The 18467-nt window shown below is 43.4% G+C and overlaps 1 protein-coding gene across 12 annotated transcripts in view; it reads left to right on the top strand.

The window, feature by feature from the left end:
* The window catches only part of LOC147113459 (uncharacterized), a 364793-nt gene that overhangs the window by 122787 nt on the left and 223539 nt on the right, over positions 1-18467 (top strand). For all 12 annotated transcript variants that reach the window (XR_015079214.1, XM_085994578.1, XM_085994586.1 and 9 more), the window contains one exon: positions 20-130. Coding sequence is in view for 11 of the 12 variants with exons in the window: in XM_085994578.1 (XP_085850704.1) it covers positions 20-130 (111 nt within the window). In the remaining variant the exon portion in view is untranslated. The remainder of the gene's footprint in view (positions 1-19; positions 131-18467) is intronic.

An 18467-nucleotide genomic window follows, 5' to 3' on the forward strand; every position in this document is an offset into this window, starting at 1 on the left:
TGCTCTCTGTTGACTGTAGTCCTTCTCCTGAATCTGCCTCTTCTTCATCTTCTGAACTTGGAAAGGATGTTGTGGCTGTAATTGGCACAGTAACAGCAGGTGCACTGGATAAAGGCATCATGACCACAAGGTAGAAAAAGACAGTAATAGTTGGACATAGAAACATAGAAACACAGATAGGAGCAGGAGTAGGCCATTCGGCCCCTCGAGCCTGCTCCGCCATTCAATGCGATCATGGCTGATCATCCAAATTCAGTATCCTGTCCCTGCCTTCTCCCCATATCCCTTGATCCCTTTAGCCTTAAGAAATATATCTAACTCCTTCTTGAATATATTTAATGAATTGGCCTCGACTGTCTTCTGTGATAGAGAATTCCACAGGTTCACCACTCTCTGGGTGAAGAAATACCTCCTCATCTCAGTCTTAAATGGCTTACCCCTTATCCTTACACTGTGACCCCTGGTTCTGGACTCCCCCACCATCGGGAACAGCCTTCCTGCATCTAGTCTGTCTAGTCCTGTTAGAATTTTATAAGTTTCAATGAGATCCCCCCTCATTCTTCTAAACTCTAGCGAGTATAAGCCCAAACGACCCAATCTCTCCTCATACGTCATTCCTGCCATCCCAGGTATCAGTCTGGTGAATCTTCGCTGCACTCCCTCCATGGCAAGAACATCCTTCCTCAGATAAGGCGACCACTGGCATCCAGCCTAAATTAATGAATCTTTGTACATAGTTAGAACCATAGATGTTTACAACACAGAAAGAGGCCCTTTGGCCCATTGTGTCTGTGCCTGCTCTTGGCTGGGACAAACTAATTCTAATCCCACTGCCCGGCTCCCTCCCCATATCCCTGCATCTTTCTCTGCTTCAAAATGTATCTGTTTTTCCCATAAATGATACACTGGTCTCGGCTTCAACTACACATTCCACACTCCAACGAGTGCAAAGAAATTTCTCTTCACCTCTCTCCTCACTCTCTTAGTGACAATTTTAAATTGGTGATTCCTCATCACTGTCGCCCCCAACCAGAGGAAATATTCATATTTGATTAATTTTTTATTAAAAACCATCATTAATTTTGTTACATACAGGAGCTATAAAGTGTGTAACTGTCAACTACGTGCACACATTCAATGGGTAGTGGAACAGCCTCATAAGAGTTAGAGATTTTCTGCCTGTTGAAAATTATCATCTTTAATCATCATTTTATATAAAATGATAGTCATTTTCAATAATTTAAAACCATATAAAAACTTCAAGAATTAAAAAAAAATCAAAGTATGTGTTTTCTTTTGCGGGCTCCAAGATAAAGCTTATTCTTCTCTCCCCTTTGCATATACAAGTGCCTCCTTTAGTTGTCTCTGCATTAATGCAAGATGCGATATTTGATCATATGCAGAAAGTTCTCATTGCTGTTTATATCTTGTTAACAGTAACTGATACAAAAAACTTTTATTTATTGATGCACGCTGCTGGTTATGGACTCGAAAATGGGCCATAAGCAATTTCTACCCCATTGTTTGTGCAGAGTTAAGGGCGCCTAATTCTGCATCTGTTTGCTCTGTACCTGACCTGGGAGTTCTCGATGCTGACAATAAGTGCCAAAATGTGAAAAAAAAAATTATTCTCAGGCATTAACATCGCACAATGTTTTTGAAGATATTAGCTCTCCCATGGGTAGTACAGGATCCAGAGAATGGTTTTCGATGCTTACTGGAGGCCTGCTGCAGCCTAAACACAGTTGTTCACCTATTGCTGTAATATAGCAACATATCACATAACTGATGAGGTAGAACAGAGCTTATTTTAGGGATACTGATATAGATATAAGATTTGCAATACTATATTTACTTGCTACTCTACAAAATTATATAAGATGGAAATAACTATTATTCCTACATAGTTCCTCTTATTCCCAGTTATACTTACTTTTGCTCCAATCCCCATGGTGGATTTGCAGTATTTGCTTAAGATACTTTATTTGTTTGTTTATTCTGCACTCCTTGAAACATTTCTTCTTTTTCTGAGTTATTCATATAATTTTCAAAGGTATTTCTTCCCTTACCTCCCACAGTGGATTTGTAGTTCTTCCTGGACCTACAGTTGGTGTAGCACTGTCACAGGGAAGTTTTCCCAGTCGAGTGTCTAGTGACCAGCACCTGACCAGGTGATTATTCAGGCCTGGCAGAATAAGTGACTCTAGCCTCGATGTCCAACGTCAGCATCAAAATGCCTCATAAACAATCCCCCTCTTGTCCTGGCATAAAGATCAGTTTCCCTGAGCAACACAAAAAAGCTGTGCCATTTCCCCAGCCTGGATAGGGCAGGCCAACTCCTCTGACTATTTAAATGACCCGTCCCCATGATTTGAGACGGGGTCCATATTCTTGGTTATAGGTGGACAGGGGTCCCAGATCTGTCACACTTCTGCTGGCAAAGCAGGGACTCTGCCATTTCACGGCCCTTATTTATCATACTAAATCCTTAGCTTAGTGAGAAAGCAAAATACCAGATGAAAAGATTTTCGAGAAATATTTTGAGGGATTTCATTGATCCTAGTCTCCTTCTTGCTGATTTATTGTTGGATATTTGCTTACTGCTGATTTAGACCAGTACTTTTCATACATCCTTAAGTAGCGCTTTATTAGTATTTCCAGCCCTACAACCCTCCGAGATCTCTGTGCTCCACGATTGGTGGCCATGCCTTCAGCTGCCAAGGCCCTAAGCTCTGGAATTCCCTCCCTAAACCTCTCCGCCTTGCTACCTCTCTCTCTTCCTTTAAGATGTTCCTTAAAACCTACCATTTTGACCAAGCGTTTGGTCATTGGCCCTGATATCTCCTTATGTGGCTCGGTGCCAAATTTTGTTTGATAATGCTCGTGTGTAGCGCCTTGGGACGTTTTACTACATTAAAGGTGCTATATAAATGCAAATTGTTGTTGTTGGTGGTCGTCTTTGCACCTGCTTTTGATTGGTACTTTCGTTACCTTTTTACAGTCGTGATTTATTGAAATCGAATTGACACAGAAACTTGTGACATGTATGATGGACAAAATGTGTGCTGCGTGCAAAACTTTTACATATAGATCGGAACACAGGAAATTAGGACCGGAAAAGACTGCAATCTCTCTGACCAGTGACGTACTGTGTAAGCAGAATGCAACAGTGACATTCTATGCAAGATATATGTAGAGAGAATCATACATTATGTATACATTGTTCCACATAGAAACATAGAAACATAGAAGATAGGAGCAGGAGTAGGCCATTCGGCCCCTCGAGCCTGCTCCGCCATTTAATTAGATCATGGCTGATCATCCAAATTCAGTACCCTGTCCCTGCCTTCTCCTCCTATCCCTTGATCCCTTTAGCCTCAAGAAATATATCTACAGTAACTCCTTCTTGAATATATTTAATGAATTGGCCTCCACTGCCTTCTGTGGTAGAGAATTCCACAGGTTCACCACTCTCTGGGTGAAGAAATTCCTCCTCATCTCTGTCCTAAATGGCTTAACCCTTATCCTTAGACTGTGACCCCTGGTTCTGGACTCCCCGGCCATCAGGAACATCCTTCCTGCATCTAGTCTGTCTAGTCCTGTTAGAATTTTATAAGTTTCAATGAGATCCCCTCTCATTCTTCTAAACTCATAAGAACATAAGAAATAGGAGCAGGAGTAGGCCAATCGGCCCCTCGAGCCTGCTCCACCATTCAATAAGATCATGGCTGATCTGATCCTAACCTCAAATCTTCTATCACTGTGCATCCACCCGAACCCATGTGATGTCCCGGGAGAGGCGAAAAACCAGATAAAGACCCAATGGCCAATTTGGGAGAAAAAAATCTGGGAAATTCCTCTCCGACCCATCTAGGCGATCGAAATTCTTCCAGGAGATCACTCTGTCCCTATATTTTCTACAGTACTTACCTTCTGTAAAGGCGATCTCCACCCCAACCAGGAACAGGAATAAAACCATCTCCTGAAATCTAACACAGAATTAGAACACAGTAGGAGCAGAACCAGGCTACACGGCCCCTGGGCCCACTCCACTACCCACAGGGCCATGACCATTCCGAACCTAGACTCATGTCCAATTTCCTGCCCGCTCCCCGTAACCCTTAATTCCCTGTATTTCTAGGAAACTATCTATTTCTGTTTTAAATTTATTTAATGATGCAGCTTCCACAGCTTTCTGGGGCAGCAAATTCCACAAACCTACCACCCTCTGAGTGAAGAAGTTTCTCCTCATCACCGTTTTGAAAGAGCAGCCCCTTATTTTAAGATTATGCCCCCTAGTTCTAGTTTCACCCATCATTGGGAACATCCTCACCGCATCCACCCGATCAAGCCCCTTCACAATCTTATATGTTTCAATTAGATCGCCTCTCATTCTTCTGAACTCCAATGAGTAGAGTCCCAATCTACTCAACCTCTCCTCATATGACCACCCCCTCATCCCCGGGATTAACCGAGTGAACCTTCTTTGTACTGACTCGAGAGCAAGTATGTCTTTTCTTAAGTATGGACACCAAAACTGTATGCAGTATTCCAGGTGCGGTCTCACCAATACCTTGTACAACTGCAGCAATACCTCCCTGTTTTTATATTCCATCCCCCTAGCAATAAAAGCCAACATTCCATTGGCCTTCTTGATCACTTGCTGCACCTGCATACTAACTTTTTGAGTTTCGTGCACCAGGACCCCCAGATCCCTTTGTACTACAGTACTTTCCAGTTTCTTGCCATTAAGATAATAACTTGCTCTATGATTTTTCCTGCCAAAGTGCATAACCTCACACTTTCCAGTATTGTATTCCATCTGCCAAATCTCTGCCCACTTACTTAGCCTGTCTATGTCCCTTTGCAGGTTTTTTATGTCCTCCTCACTCACTACTTTCCGTCCCATCTTTGTATCATCTGCAAACTTTGATATGTTACACTCGGTCCCCTCCTCCAAATCGTTAATATAGATTGTAAAGAGTTGGGGACCCAGCACTGACCCCTGCGGAACACCACTAGTTACTGGTTGCCAATCTGAGAACGAACCATTTATCCCAACTCTCTGCTTTCTGTTAGAGAGCCAATGCTCCACCCACGCCAGAATATTACCCCCAATCCTGTGATTTTTTATCTTGAGCAATAATCTTTTGTGTGGCACCTAGTCAAATGCCTTTTGGAAGTCTAAATACACTACGTCCACTGGTTCCCCTTTATCCACCCTGTATGTTACTTCCTCAAAAAACTCCAGCAAATTTGTCAAACATGACTTCCCCTTCATGAAACCATGCTGAGTTTGTCCTATTAAATTATGTTTATCCAAATGTCCCGTTACTGTCTCCTTAATAATGGACTCTAACATTTTACCAACCACAGATGTTAGGCTAACAGGTCTATAGTTTCCAGCCTTCTGCCTACTACCCTTTTTAAATAAGGGTGTTACATTAGCAGTTTTCCAATCTGCCGGGACCTTTGCTGAGTCCAGTGAGTTTTGGAAAATTATTACCAATGCATCCACAATCCCTACCGCTACTTCCCTCAAGACCCTAGGATGCAAGCCATCAGGTCCAGGGGATTTATCCGCCTTGAGTCCCATTATTTTACCAAGTACCACTTCCTTAGTGATTTTAATCGTATTTAGTTCCTCCCCCGCTAGAGCCCCCTGTTTGTCCAGTGTTGGGATATTCTTAGTGTCCTCTACTGGAAAGACTGATACAAAATAATTGTTCAGTGTTTTTGCCATCTCCATGTTTCCCACCATTAATTTCCCGGTCTCATCCTCTAAGGGACCAACATTTACTTTAGCCACCTTTTTTCTTTTTATATAACTATAGAAACTTTTACTGTCTGTTTTTATATTTTTTGCTAATTTACTTTCATAATCTATTTTCCCTTTCTTAATCAATCTTTTAGTTATTTTTTGCTGTCTTTTAAAGACTTCCCAATCTTCCATCCTCCCACTAGATTTGGCTACCTTATATGCCCTTGTTTTTAGTCGGATACTATCCTTAATTACTTTACTTAGCCACGGATGGCTATCTTTTCTTTTACACCCTTTTTTCCTCAGTGGAATACATATTTTTTGGAAGTTGTAAAATAACTCCTTAAATGTACACCACTGATCATGTACCGTCTTACCCTTTAATCTATTTTCCCAGTCCACTCTAATCAATTCCGCTCTCATACCTTCATAGTCTCCTTTATTCAAGCTCAGCATGCTTGTTTGAGATCCAACCTTCTCACCCTCTAATTGAATATGGAACTCAACCATGTTATGGTCACTCATTCCAAGGGGATCCTTTACTAGGACATTTTTAATTAATCCTGTCTCATTACACAGGACCAAATCTAAGGTTGCTTGCCCCCTGGTCGGTTCAGTTACATACTGCTCAAGAAACCCATTCCTAATACACTCAATGAACTCATCCTCAAGGCTGCTCTGCCCAATTTGATTTGTCCAGTTAATATGATAATTAAAATCCCCCATAATTATAGCTGTTCCCTTATTACAAGCCTCAACTATTTCCTGATTAATACTCCGTCCAACAGAGTTGCAACTGTTCGGAGGCCTATAGACTACACCCACTAGTGTTTTTTTCCCCTTATTATTCCTTATCTCCACCCAAACTGTTTCACTATCCTGCTCCTTTGACCCAATATCATTTCTCTGTATTACAGTGATTCCTTCCTTTATTAACATATCCACCCCACCTCCTCTCCCTTCCTGCCTGTCCTTCCTGATTGTTAAATAATCTGGTATGTTTAATTCCCAGTCATGGTCACCCTGCAGCCATGTTTCTGTAATGGCCACAAGATCATACCCATATGTCGTTATTTGCGCCGTTAACTCATTCATTTTGTTACGAATGCTACGTGCATTCAGATAAAGAACTTTCAAATATGTTTTGTAACACTTTGTTCCTGTTTTTTCCCTTTTTAGTACTTTACTTTTTGCTCCATACCTTCTGTCCCTTCCTGACACATTCTGTTTTTTAGTTCCCCCACTGCTACCTAAGTCTATGACCTTCTCTGTTGTCATTTCTATTATTTGCTCTCTAGAAACCTCCCCCCCACTAATTAGTTTAAAGCCCTCTCTACAGCCCTAGCTATATGATTTGCCAGGACTCTAGTCCCAGCACTGGCCAAGTGGAGTCCGTCCCAACGGAACAGCCCCCTGCCGTCCCAGTATTGGTGCCAGTGTCCCAAGAAGCAAAACCCATTTCTCCCACAACAGTCTTTGAGCCACACAGTTAACTCTTTAATTTTATTTATCCTAGCCATATTCGCTCGTGGCTCAGGTAATAACCCAGAGATTATTACCCTTGAGGTTCTGTTTTTTAATTTGACCCCTAGCTGCTCATACTCCTTTAACAGAACCGTCTTCCTTGTCCTATCTACGTCGTTTGTACCAACATGGACCACGACAACTGGATCCTCCCCCTCCCACTCCAAATTTCTTTCCAGCCCAGAAGAGATGTCCTTAACCCTCGCACCGGGCAGGCAACACAGCCTTCGGGACTCCCGCTCTTGACTGCAGAGAACCCTATCTATCCCCCTAATGATACTATCCCCTACCACTACAACATTTCTTTTTACTCCCTCCACTTGAATGGCCCCCTGTACCACGGTGCTGTGGCCAGGTTGCTCATCCTCCCTGCAGTCCCCGCTCCCGCCCTCACAGGGAGTAAGAACCTCGATCCTGCTGGACAAGAACAAGGGCTGCGTCTCCTTCAACACTACATCCTGGATCCCTGTACCTCCCTCACTCGTAGTCACACCATCCTGTCCCTGACCAGGGACTACATCTGCAGTAATTAACTTCATAGGTGTGACCATCTCCTGAAACATAGAGTCCAGGAACTTCTCCCCCTCCCTGATGTGTCGCAGTGTCTGAAGCTCGGTCTCAAGCTCCATAACATGGAACTTGAGTTCCTCTAGCAGCAAACACTTGTCGCAGATGTAATCACCGTGAGCCTCAATGGGGACCACTGGCTCCCACATCTCGCAACAGTAACACATCACCTGCTCCATTCTATATAATTAATTAAATTTCTTATTATTAGTTATGAAGACCCTGCCCGGATATAGATGATAATGTCACACCACTATTCAAAGGACTTACCAACTTAAAGGTATAAAAGAGAAGAGAAGGAAGAAAAGCAACCAACCAGCTGATCACCAACCTCCTCCTTGAATACTGTCTGTGGGGCCTGTTTGGTTGACTCGTCTCGCTGCTCCGCCTCCGCAGTGTTGTCCAAGCCTGGGAGTGGGGAACAAAACAGAGCAAAAAACACACCCTCACCTCCCACTTATCCGAACTCTCCCACTTAGCAAAACTCCAGCACCACTCAATGCACAAGGCACTCCGTGCACTGCACTAGCCCCTCCCCTTTTATACCCGGATTCTACTTCCGGTTTAAACTGCCCAAGAGTTTAAAAAACCCTTAAAAAATTTAACTTACTTCAAATAATTGACTTCTTAACACACTAAAATTCACAAAATACACTTAAATGATTTTTCTCCCACTTAGCAAAACTCCAGCACCACTCAATGCACAAGGCACTCCAGCGAGTATAAGCCCAATCGACCCAATCTCTCCTCATACGTCATTCCTGCCATCCCAGGTATCAGTCTGGTGAATTTCCGCTGCACTCCCTCCATGGCAAGAACATCCTTCCTCAGATAAGGCGACCAAAACTGCACACAATACTCAAGGTGTGGTTTCACCAAGGCCCTGTACAACTGCAGCAAGACATCCTTGTTCCTGTACTTGAACCCTTTCGCTATGATGGCCAACATACCATTTGCCTTCTTAACCGCCTGCTGCACCTGCATGCTTGCCTTCAGCGACTGGTGCACAAGGACACCCAGGTCTCGTTGCACTTCCCCTTCTCCCAATCTATTGCCATTCAGATAATAATCTGCCTTCCTGTTTTTGCCACCAAAGTGGATAACCTTGCATTTATCCACATTATACTGCATCTGCCATGCTTCTGCCCAATCACCCAACCTGTCCAAATCATACTGGAGTTTCTCAGCATCCTCCTCACAGCACACATGCCCACCCAGCTTTGTGTCATCTGCAAACTTGGAGATATTACATCTAGTTCCCTTGTCTAGATCATTTATATATATTGTGAATAGCTGGGGTCCTAGGACCGATCCCTGTGGTACCCCACTAATCACTGCCTGCCACTCGGAAAAAGAGCCATTTATTCCAACTCTTTGCTTCCTGTCTGCTAACCAGTTCTCTATCCAAGTCAGCACCGTGCCCCCAATCCCATGCGCCTTAACTTTACACGCTAATCTCTTATGCGGGAGCTTATCGAAAGCCTTCTGAAAGTCCAAATACACCACATCCACTGGTTCTCCCTTATCTATTCTACCAGTTACATCCTCAAATATCTATTCTGCCAGTTACATCCTTACATAGAAATAATAAATTAAATTAGGGTAATCACCGAACACTGCCTCTCCCCACCTAGGCCCTTCTGCTGTTGAAACCCCCCCTCCACATGCTGTTGTCACCTCCAGACTTGACTGCACTAATGCTCTCCTTGCTGCCCTTCCATCCTCCACCCTGCAGAGACTACAACTTGTGCAGAACTCTGTCGCGCTTATCCTGTCCTACACTAAGTCCGACTTATCCCTCACTCCTGTCCTTGAAGCTTTATATTGGCTCCCCAATGTACATTTTTTGTGGTTGAATATTTCTCTGTATTGGCAGCTGCTTAGCTCCTCTCCTTGTCATCTCACCAACCTCTTTAGCTTATTTCAAAGGCAGAAAAACAGTTGGAAATAACTAGCTTTCTTTCCCTTTTTGTGTTTTTTTTATGATTGTTCAGCTATAATTTGTTGGAGTTTTGGATAATCCCCCAAAATGTTCAAATAAATTAATACATTTTACTGGCACCTTAAATGTGCAAAACGTACAACAAAAAAGATGCAAAAAGAATAAATCATATTGCTTACGGTAGGTTGGGCATTGAGTTGTTTTACTGGTGCAGACAGTAATATAAAAAAGTTGAGTTTGCTGACTTACAGACTAACAGATTTTATATCACTCTCGAGATACCACAAGAAGTCAGTGACATTCAGCTGTCATCAGAACTCAGTAAGATTGATAAATGTCATTAAACAATGGCCTACAATTTCAGCATGCTTTAATAGTGTTAACAGCTTTGTGGCACTTATTGCAACTGCAGATGGAGGGTTAGCCTTAGTAGCTGTGTCCAAGACCATTTCACTGTCTTGAAAGAAAATCTAATCAAGATGTTCGGGCCACTACATATTTTAAAGTAGCCCATCTGGTGTATTAATGATTTGGACACTTCTTAGATGAAACATAGAAACACAATTGAAAAAGTTAAAGAAAACTGGAGGATTGTACAGATCGCAGAGCTGCATTTACATCCAGTCTTTCTATTGATTCACACTGAACATAGTGGCTGAAGTAGAACAGAAGCTCTGTTTCTATTCCGTAACCTAATTTATATCTTACTGAAAACGACATCTCGGGCATTGCTGCTAGTTTAAGTGCAAGACATTTGCATTACAGCACTTCCCCATGAAGGTGATAAGTAGATACAGAATTTTTTAATGAACAGCTGAGCAAACGTAGCCGCGATTTCCGCTACCTCGGCGGGTCGGGTGTGGCCGGGGTCGGTGGCCGGGTGCGAAACTGCTGCTGGCTCCAGCCCACTGTCCAAAGTGATCTTACGCTGATTGGGCTTAAGGTTGCCCAGCGCATTTACTGGCCAATTGAAGGAAGCGGGTCTGATGACGTCACTTGATGACGTGTCATCAGCCGGTTTCCTTAAAGGGACCATGCGCAAATTGATTTTTGACAGTCGTACTCATAGAGTCATAGAGTTTTACAGCACAGAAAGAGGCCCTTCGGCCCATCGTGCCTGCGCCGCCCATCCATCCCTGTCCAGTCTAATCCCATTTTCCAGCATTTGGTCCATAGCCTTGTATGCAATGGCATTTCAAGTGCTCATCCAAATGCTTCTTGAATGTTGTGAGGGTTCCTGCCTCCACCACCCTTTCAGGCATTGAGTTCCACATTCCAACCACCCTCTGGGTGAAAAAGTTCCTCCTCAAATCCCCTCTAAATCTCCTGCCCCTTACCCTGAATCTATGCCCCCTTGTTATTGACCCCCCCACTAAGGGGAAAAGTTCCTCTTTATCTACCCTATCTATGCCCCTCATTATTTTGTACACCTCAATCAGGTCCCCCCTCAGCCTTCTCTGCTCCAAGGAAAACAACTCCAGCCTGTCCAGCCTCTCTTCATAGCTGAGGCGCTCCATCCCAGGTAACATCCTGGTGAATCTTCTCTGCACCCTCTCCAAAGCAATCACATCCTTCCTATAGTGAGGCGACCAGAACTGCACACAGTACTCCAGCTGTGGCCTCACCAGCGTTTTGTACAGCTCCATCATAACCTCCCTGCTCTTATATTCTATGCCTCGGCTAATGAAGGCAAGTATCCCATATGCCTTTTTAACCACCTTATCTACCTGCTCCGCTGCCTTCAGGGATCTATGTACATGTACACCGAGGTCCCTCTGACCCTCTGTACTTCCTAGGGTCCTACCACTCATTGTGTATTCCCTTGCCTTATTTGTCCGTCCAAAATGCATCACCTCGCACTTTTCAGGGTTAAATTCCATTTGCCACTTTTCCGCCCATCTGACCAACCCGTTTATATCGTCCTGTAGCCGGAGGCTTTCCTCCTCGCAATTTACCACCCCACCAATTTTCGTGTCATCTGCGAACTTACTGATCATACCTTTTACATTTTCATCCAAATCATTTATGTAGATCACGAACAACAAGGGACCCAGCACCGATCCCTGAGGTACCCCACTGGACACAGGCTTCCAGTCACAAAAGCAACCTTCGACCATCACCCTCTGCCTCCTGCCACTCAGCCAGTTTAGGATCCAACGCGCCAAGGCACCCTGGATCCCATGGGCTCTTACCTTCTTGACCAGTCTCCTATGCGGGACTTTGTCAAAAGCTTTACTGAAGTCCATGTACACCACATCCACAGCATTTCCCTCATCCACCCCACTAGTCACCCCCTCGAAAAATTCGATCAGATTTGTTAGACATGATTTACCCTTAACAAAGCTATGCTGACTATCCCCGATTAATCCTTGCCTCTCCAAGTGGAGATTAATTTTGTCCCTCAGAATTTTTTCCAATAATTTCCCCACCACAGATGTTAGACTCACTGGCCTGTAATTCCCTGGTTTATCCCTGCTACCCTTCTTGAATAATGGTACTACGTTAGCTGTTCTCCAGTCCTCTGGTACATCCCCTGTGGCCAGAGAGGTTCTGAAAATTAGTGTCAGAGCCCCTGCAATCTCCTCCCTTGCCTCCCACAGCAGCCTGGGATACATCTCGTCCGGGCCTGGGGATTTATCCACTTTTTGGCCCGCTAAAACCGCTAGCACCTCCTCCCTCTCGATGCTAATATGTTCAAGTATGTCACAGTCCCCTTGCCCGATTTCTATGTCTGCATCGTCTTTCTCCATAGTGAACACAGATGCAAAAAATTCATTTAAAACCCCGCCTACATCCTCTGGCTCTACACACAGATTGCCACTTTGGTCCCTAATGGGCCCTACCCTTTCCCTGGTTATCCTCTTGCCCTTAATATACTTATAAAACATCTTAGGATTTTCCTTTATTTTGCTCGCCAGTGTTATTTCATGGCCCCTCCTCGCCCTCCTAATTTCTTTTTTAAGTATGCCCCTGCACTTTTTATACTCCTCTAGGGCTTCTTCTGTCTTTAGTCTTTTGTAACTGCCAAAAGCCCCCCTCTTATTTCTAATGCATTTTTGTATATCCCTTGTCATCCAAGGTTCCCTTTGCTTGTTGGTCCCACCCTTGACCTTTACAGGAACATGTTGGCGTTGTACTCTCTCTATTTCCCTTCTGAAAGTCTCCCACTGTTTTGATGTGGATTTTCCTATAAGCAGCTGCTCCCAGTCCACTTTGGCCAGATCCTGCCTTATCATATTAAAATCGGCCTTCCCCCAATTTAGAACCCTTATTTCCGGGCCGTCTTTGTCTTTTTCCATGACCACCTTAAATCTCACCGAATTATGGTCACTGTCGCCAAAATGCTCTCCTACTGACACTTCCACCACTTGCCCGGCTACATTCCCCAGAATTAGGTCCAGTACCGCCCCCTCTCTTGTAGGACTTTCTACATGTTGGCTCAAAAAGCTCTCCTGGATGCACTTTAAGAATTCTGCACCCTCTAAGCCTTTCACACTCTGACTGTCCCAATTTATATTGGGGAAGTTGAAATCCCCCACTATTATTACCCTATTATTTTCGCACTTTTCTGAGATTTGCCTACATATCTGTTCCTCTATCTCCCCCTGACTGTTTGGGGGCCTATAGTACACTCCCAGCAAAGTGCTTGCCCCCTTTTTGTTTTTAAGTTCTACCCATATGGCCTCATTAGAGGAACCCGCTAATATATCATCCCTCCTTACAGCAGTAATTGACTCCTTAATTAATATTGCAACACCCCCTCCCCTTTTACACCCCCCTCTGTCTCGCCTGAAGATTCTATACCCCGGAATATTGACAATGACTGCACATAGGTGCACGGCTGCACCCAGGCTCCCCCATGATTCCCTCCATATGCTTATGGAGGGAGTCACAGCACGCAGGGAGGTTCTCTTCCCTTCCAATGGGCGGAAGAGACCTCCCATGAGATCAACGCAGCCTGGTTGCACAGGAGGACACAAGCAGGGATGTCATCAGGAGGACCAGACTGCAGTGGCACAAACCTTTCAATGATCTCATTAGATCATGAAACGTTACTGCAAAGCCACACTCAACCTCATCCTGCTGTGCCACTCATCACATCCCCATCGCTCTGCCTTCCCTACCCTACCCCTAAACATCCTTACTCACACCAACTTACCTTGCACCTCCACCCATCCCTCTCTATCTACATTATCACTTCTCCATCTCACTAGCCACCCCTCACACTCACCCTCATCCTGGTCCAATCATACCAACCAACACACAAGGGTAGGCACTTGGGTGTTTTATCCAATGTTCATGTAAAGTTTCTGTTAATGTGCTGTCAAACATTGAAATCTTTATTTTCAACACTTTGCGTACTTGGATAGATTTGTGTGCACCTATGGCAATGGCTTAATGAGTTGCAGTGAATGGTGAGATATAACAGTACCCCTCGCAATAGTGATGAGTGTGAAATGAATGGCTTGGGCATTGTCGGGATGCTTCATGGTGTTGGTGTTGGATGGTGCCAACCTAGCGCATCATGTGGCAGCCAGGGTGTACAGCGTCAAGTGAAGTAAATCTGGCCATGGTGAGGCCATCCCTGGCATCCTGGGCAGCAATGTGGTTGGTTGTTAATGCCCTGTGTCCTGTGCAGTAGGTGAGGTTGAGATGACAGAAGCGATCTGTCAATGGTGAGAGAGGTTGTTTCAATGAGGTGGCACTGGATAGAGAGTTTGCTCCAAACACTTGCAAGCTGCATAAAGCTCAGACTGTCTTCCAAATGCACTAAGCAACAGCTTCTAACCTTGGAAAGTGAACAGCTATGAAATGGGAGCTTTTATAGAACATTTGCAGCTGTCAAGTTAAGAAATGACCTCATGCTTACCTGACGTGATCCCTGAGCAGCCGGGAAGCTGTGGGCGAACTTTTAAAATCTAAAGATGAGCTTAAAATAGTTTTTTATGTGCCCGTTAACAAGCTCTTAATCATCTAAATTGCCTTCCCCGCCGCTTCGTCTTGGGTCTGTTCAGCGATGACAGACCCGACATCTGGGAAACTAGCGTGGTGGCGGGTTGACAGTGGGTTCCCTACCCGCTGTCAAAAAAAATGTTTCCCCACCCGGCCCACCTGCTGACCCCCTGAAAAATCCCCCCCCACCCCCTGCCCATGTCTCTGCTGAATAATTATTTCTCAAGTGATCACATCTAAACCCCAGTGACTATCCAGCAAATAGCTGAGCCACTCAGATAAGGAAGACCCGGGTTTGATTCCTTGCCTGTGCTGAGTTCTGCCCGTCAGGTCAGCGATCACTATAACTGGCTTCCGTGCCTGAGTTAGAGTGGGTTCCGACGCCTGATTGTTATTCAGTGACCCCTGCATGAAATAACTGTGCACAGATTTATTGTGAGGACAGGGTTGGGCTTAGTTGCGATGCCCTATACAGCCAAATAGCCTACTGCCATTTACTATCGAGGCACATATGTGAATAATTGGCACTTGCGTGAGGTCCTGGAGGACACCCAATGCTGGTGAAACCATACACCAGCAAGGAGTCAGTGGAGTGGTGTAAATTACTGGAGAGAATTAGTGAGAATTTCCTTTAAATGAAATGCTGACATCCTTTAATTCTTTGTTTCAGTTATTCAACTGAGTTTACTGGTGGGTCTTTAAAGTCCATAATACGAGATTTTACATAATTTGGTCTTTTAGTTTGTTCCTGAGTGAACAACAAAGTTCCTCAGGACACATAGGGCAAGGGGGACAAATGTTTTGGCAGCCCACAATTTTGAAGGAAAAGCCAAGGTTTCTATCCAAGTTTCTTTTACCTTGAAATTAGATCCTTTGAATATTAACATCAAAATTCTCAGTATATTCATATGAAGTTTCTCTGTGTGTGATTTTAAAGGAGGCAATAATCTATTTGGGTTAGTGAATCTGTTAAAATAATGGACTAAAAAAATTCTTATGAACACGTTAAGCATTTGTACACTAATATTCAGAAAGCCTAATTTCAAGACATGCAATCTTTCAGTGCAAAGGGATTGTTATCAGAAAGTCCATTGAACATTCTACTTTAATTCTGAATTTCAAAAAGAAGCAGCCTTGTTTATGGCTCAAAGTAGCTTTAAAGCCAAATGTCTTTGCCAGAATAAGGATAACGGGTTAAAATCTCCAGCATTGTTTATTTAAGATTTAATGTGAAAGTGTGCTTAGCAGAGAATGAAGAAACTGGATTAATGATAAAGCCTTGAATTGGATTGAATAGTCAGTTAAATATTACAAAATGCTCATAGATGTTGCCTGAAAAATGTCCATTACACAGATTAGTCTGTACAGTTATCCATCATATAACCTCAGATAGAAGTAATTTGACAGTGTTTTCGAAATAAGCCCCTGCTCAATATTTTGCTGTACTGACACCGACAGATAAAGGGATGTTTTCCTTACTGGTTTCAAGAAACAGTTCACACATGAATTTAACTCAGACTTCAGAGTCTTAATAATTCAAAAACTTGACCCTTCCCTTCTATACTGAGCAAATTTCATAGACCTTCTGAGAGTAAATTGGCCGTCTAAAAATTGCCAGAATAACTGCTTATTGAAAACAGCAAAATGTGCTTCCCACCTTGCACGTTTTAAAGTTACTACGCAGGGCTGTGTCAGTCATGAAAAGGGTCTGAACAAAGCAGTGCCAGAATGTCCTGTGTTTTTCATCTTTCTGCTACAATGAGGTTATTCTTATAATCTCCCAGCGGCACTTTGTTCACTTCTGCTGTAAACCTGGAATTAATTTAACCCTTTCCATCTTTCAATATCCGCATATCTATTCTATCATAAAACATCTGCAGTTTTGTTTGGTCTAACAAAAGCTCTGAAACAGAACTGGAGATGAGAAATATTTCTTAAAATCAAGCCATTCTTGGAATAACCAACTCAGTTGCAATCTTGAGAGGCGTTCAGTGATAACCTGCCCTCCAATTTTCCCACCCCTCTCTTGGGGCGAGATGTCTGGTCTCCACTTAGCACCTACCCAATAAAACACAGCTGAGATCAGACCTCAGTGCCATGGAGACTGAACCTGTGCCCCACCATTAATGTAGCACGATGCACTGCTGATCCAACATGATAGATCATTACACTTTTTGCCATTGTTCATTTTAATCAGTGAGAATTTTATTTTAGAAGGTACTAAGATAAAAGCAATGAAAACCATTTACAAATTGTCATGCATCACAATACTAGATCAAATCAAATAGGCAGATTGAGACAATTGTAAAATAATTCCTGTTGAGTACTAAGAGGGTGAAAGGTACAAACATACAGAACAGTAAATGCTGTGACTGTAATTCGAGAGCCTTACATCACACTGTAAATGCAGGCTTTTCATCTGAATCTTCAGCTGTGAATTGTAAATTGAAATGGGTGGGCCCACTGTATGAGTACTATATGGACTTGTATCCAGCTGACCCCCAGCAGTTTCAAATGTCTGAAGAGCACTTGTTGGTTGTCAGTCAGATGCTGACCTTTCATGACAATGCAATAGGGGAGGAGCCTCCTTAGGAAGGCTACAGTTTTATAGCCAGTGGCCTTTTGTGTGAGTCACTCTTCAATGCACTTCATTCAAGAATTGTGGCTTCAAATGTGGACTCCACTAACTGTTAATTGGCTGATTGTAAGTGTTCCTCACCGTCATTTATAGCAGTGATACACTTACAGATTGTTTCAGTATTCGCTGTTGGGATTCATTACAGTTTGTGGGCAATATACTGTGAGATCCACAGCATCCTAACTATGTGTCCATTGTGAAAAGACTTAACTTCAAATACAACGTATCTGGCTTACTTGCCACTAGGTAAGTAGAATGAGATTTTCTGCAAGTCTATAATGAAGCTTTAAACTGAAAAAAACCCAGAATTACAGCATGTTGCTATATAAAAGGATTTGTTATACTTCAGTACTCTTCGGTAAGTTAGTCCCAGTGGTGCTATGTGGCAGATCATGTTATGGGAAACAGTCTTGCTGTTCAGTTAAGCATGAAGTCGTAACTGCAGACAGAAATAGGTCTTGCATACATTTCACAGAGACTCGAGAATTGGCCACTTTAGGTTGCCTGGGTCAATAAACCTGCAATAAAGAGTTACCAGAATGGATAACTCTTTAGAGACGGAGTACAATGTGCTTTTCTTTTACTATGTGAGGTGTTCTGCCTTTATTGGTGATAATAACATGAGCAAAAGACTTGTAAAGTCTATAGCCCTTACATCAGCCTGCAAGTTGGAGACACATCTGATAGTACACGAGGGGAAAAGCACAGTATTTATGTAAACATTCTGCAAGGGAGGCAGACTGCGTGTTGGTGGCACAGTAGGATGTTTGGAAAAGAACAGCAAAGCTGGCAAAGATTCATTTTGTTTATATTTCTTGTTTTCTGAATGAATAGGACACAACTGCAGAGTTTAATTGAAAGATCTGTGGGAGTTTTGGACATCTAAACCTTCCCCCCCCCTCCCCATTGTTCTTGTCTGAACAGTAAAAGTAGAGGTCATTACATGACTGAAAGATTTTAGGACTGAGCCTCCCTGCTACCTCTGTATAGAAGGAACCAAGTGAATGAATGAAAGCTGCTCTGATTTGTTTCTCTTGCAGTGTCATCCCTAGGTTTTCAGTAGAGCGTAATGGTGGGTGTGT

This window comes from Somniosus microcephalus, chromosome 8 (assembly GCF_052327205.1).
Source record: "Somniosus microcephalus isolate GS21.2 chromosome 8, FLI_Smic_1.0, whole genome shotgun sequence".
Classification (NCBI taxonomy): Eukaryota; Metazoa; Chordata; class Chondrichthyes; order Squaliformes; family Somniosidae; genus Somniosus; species Somniosus microcephalus.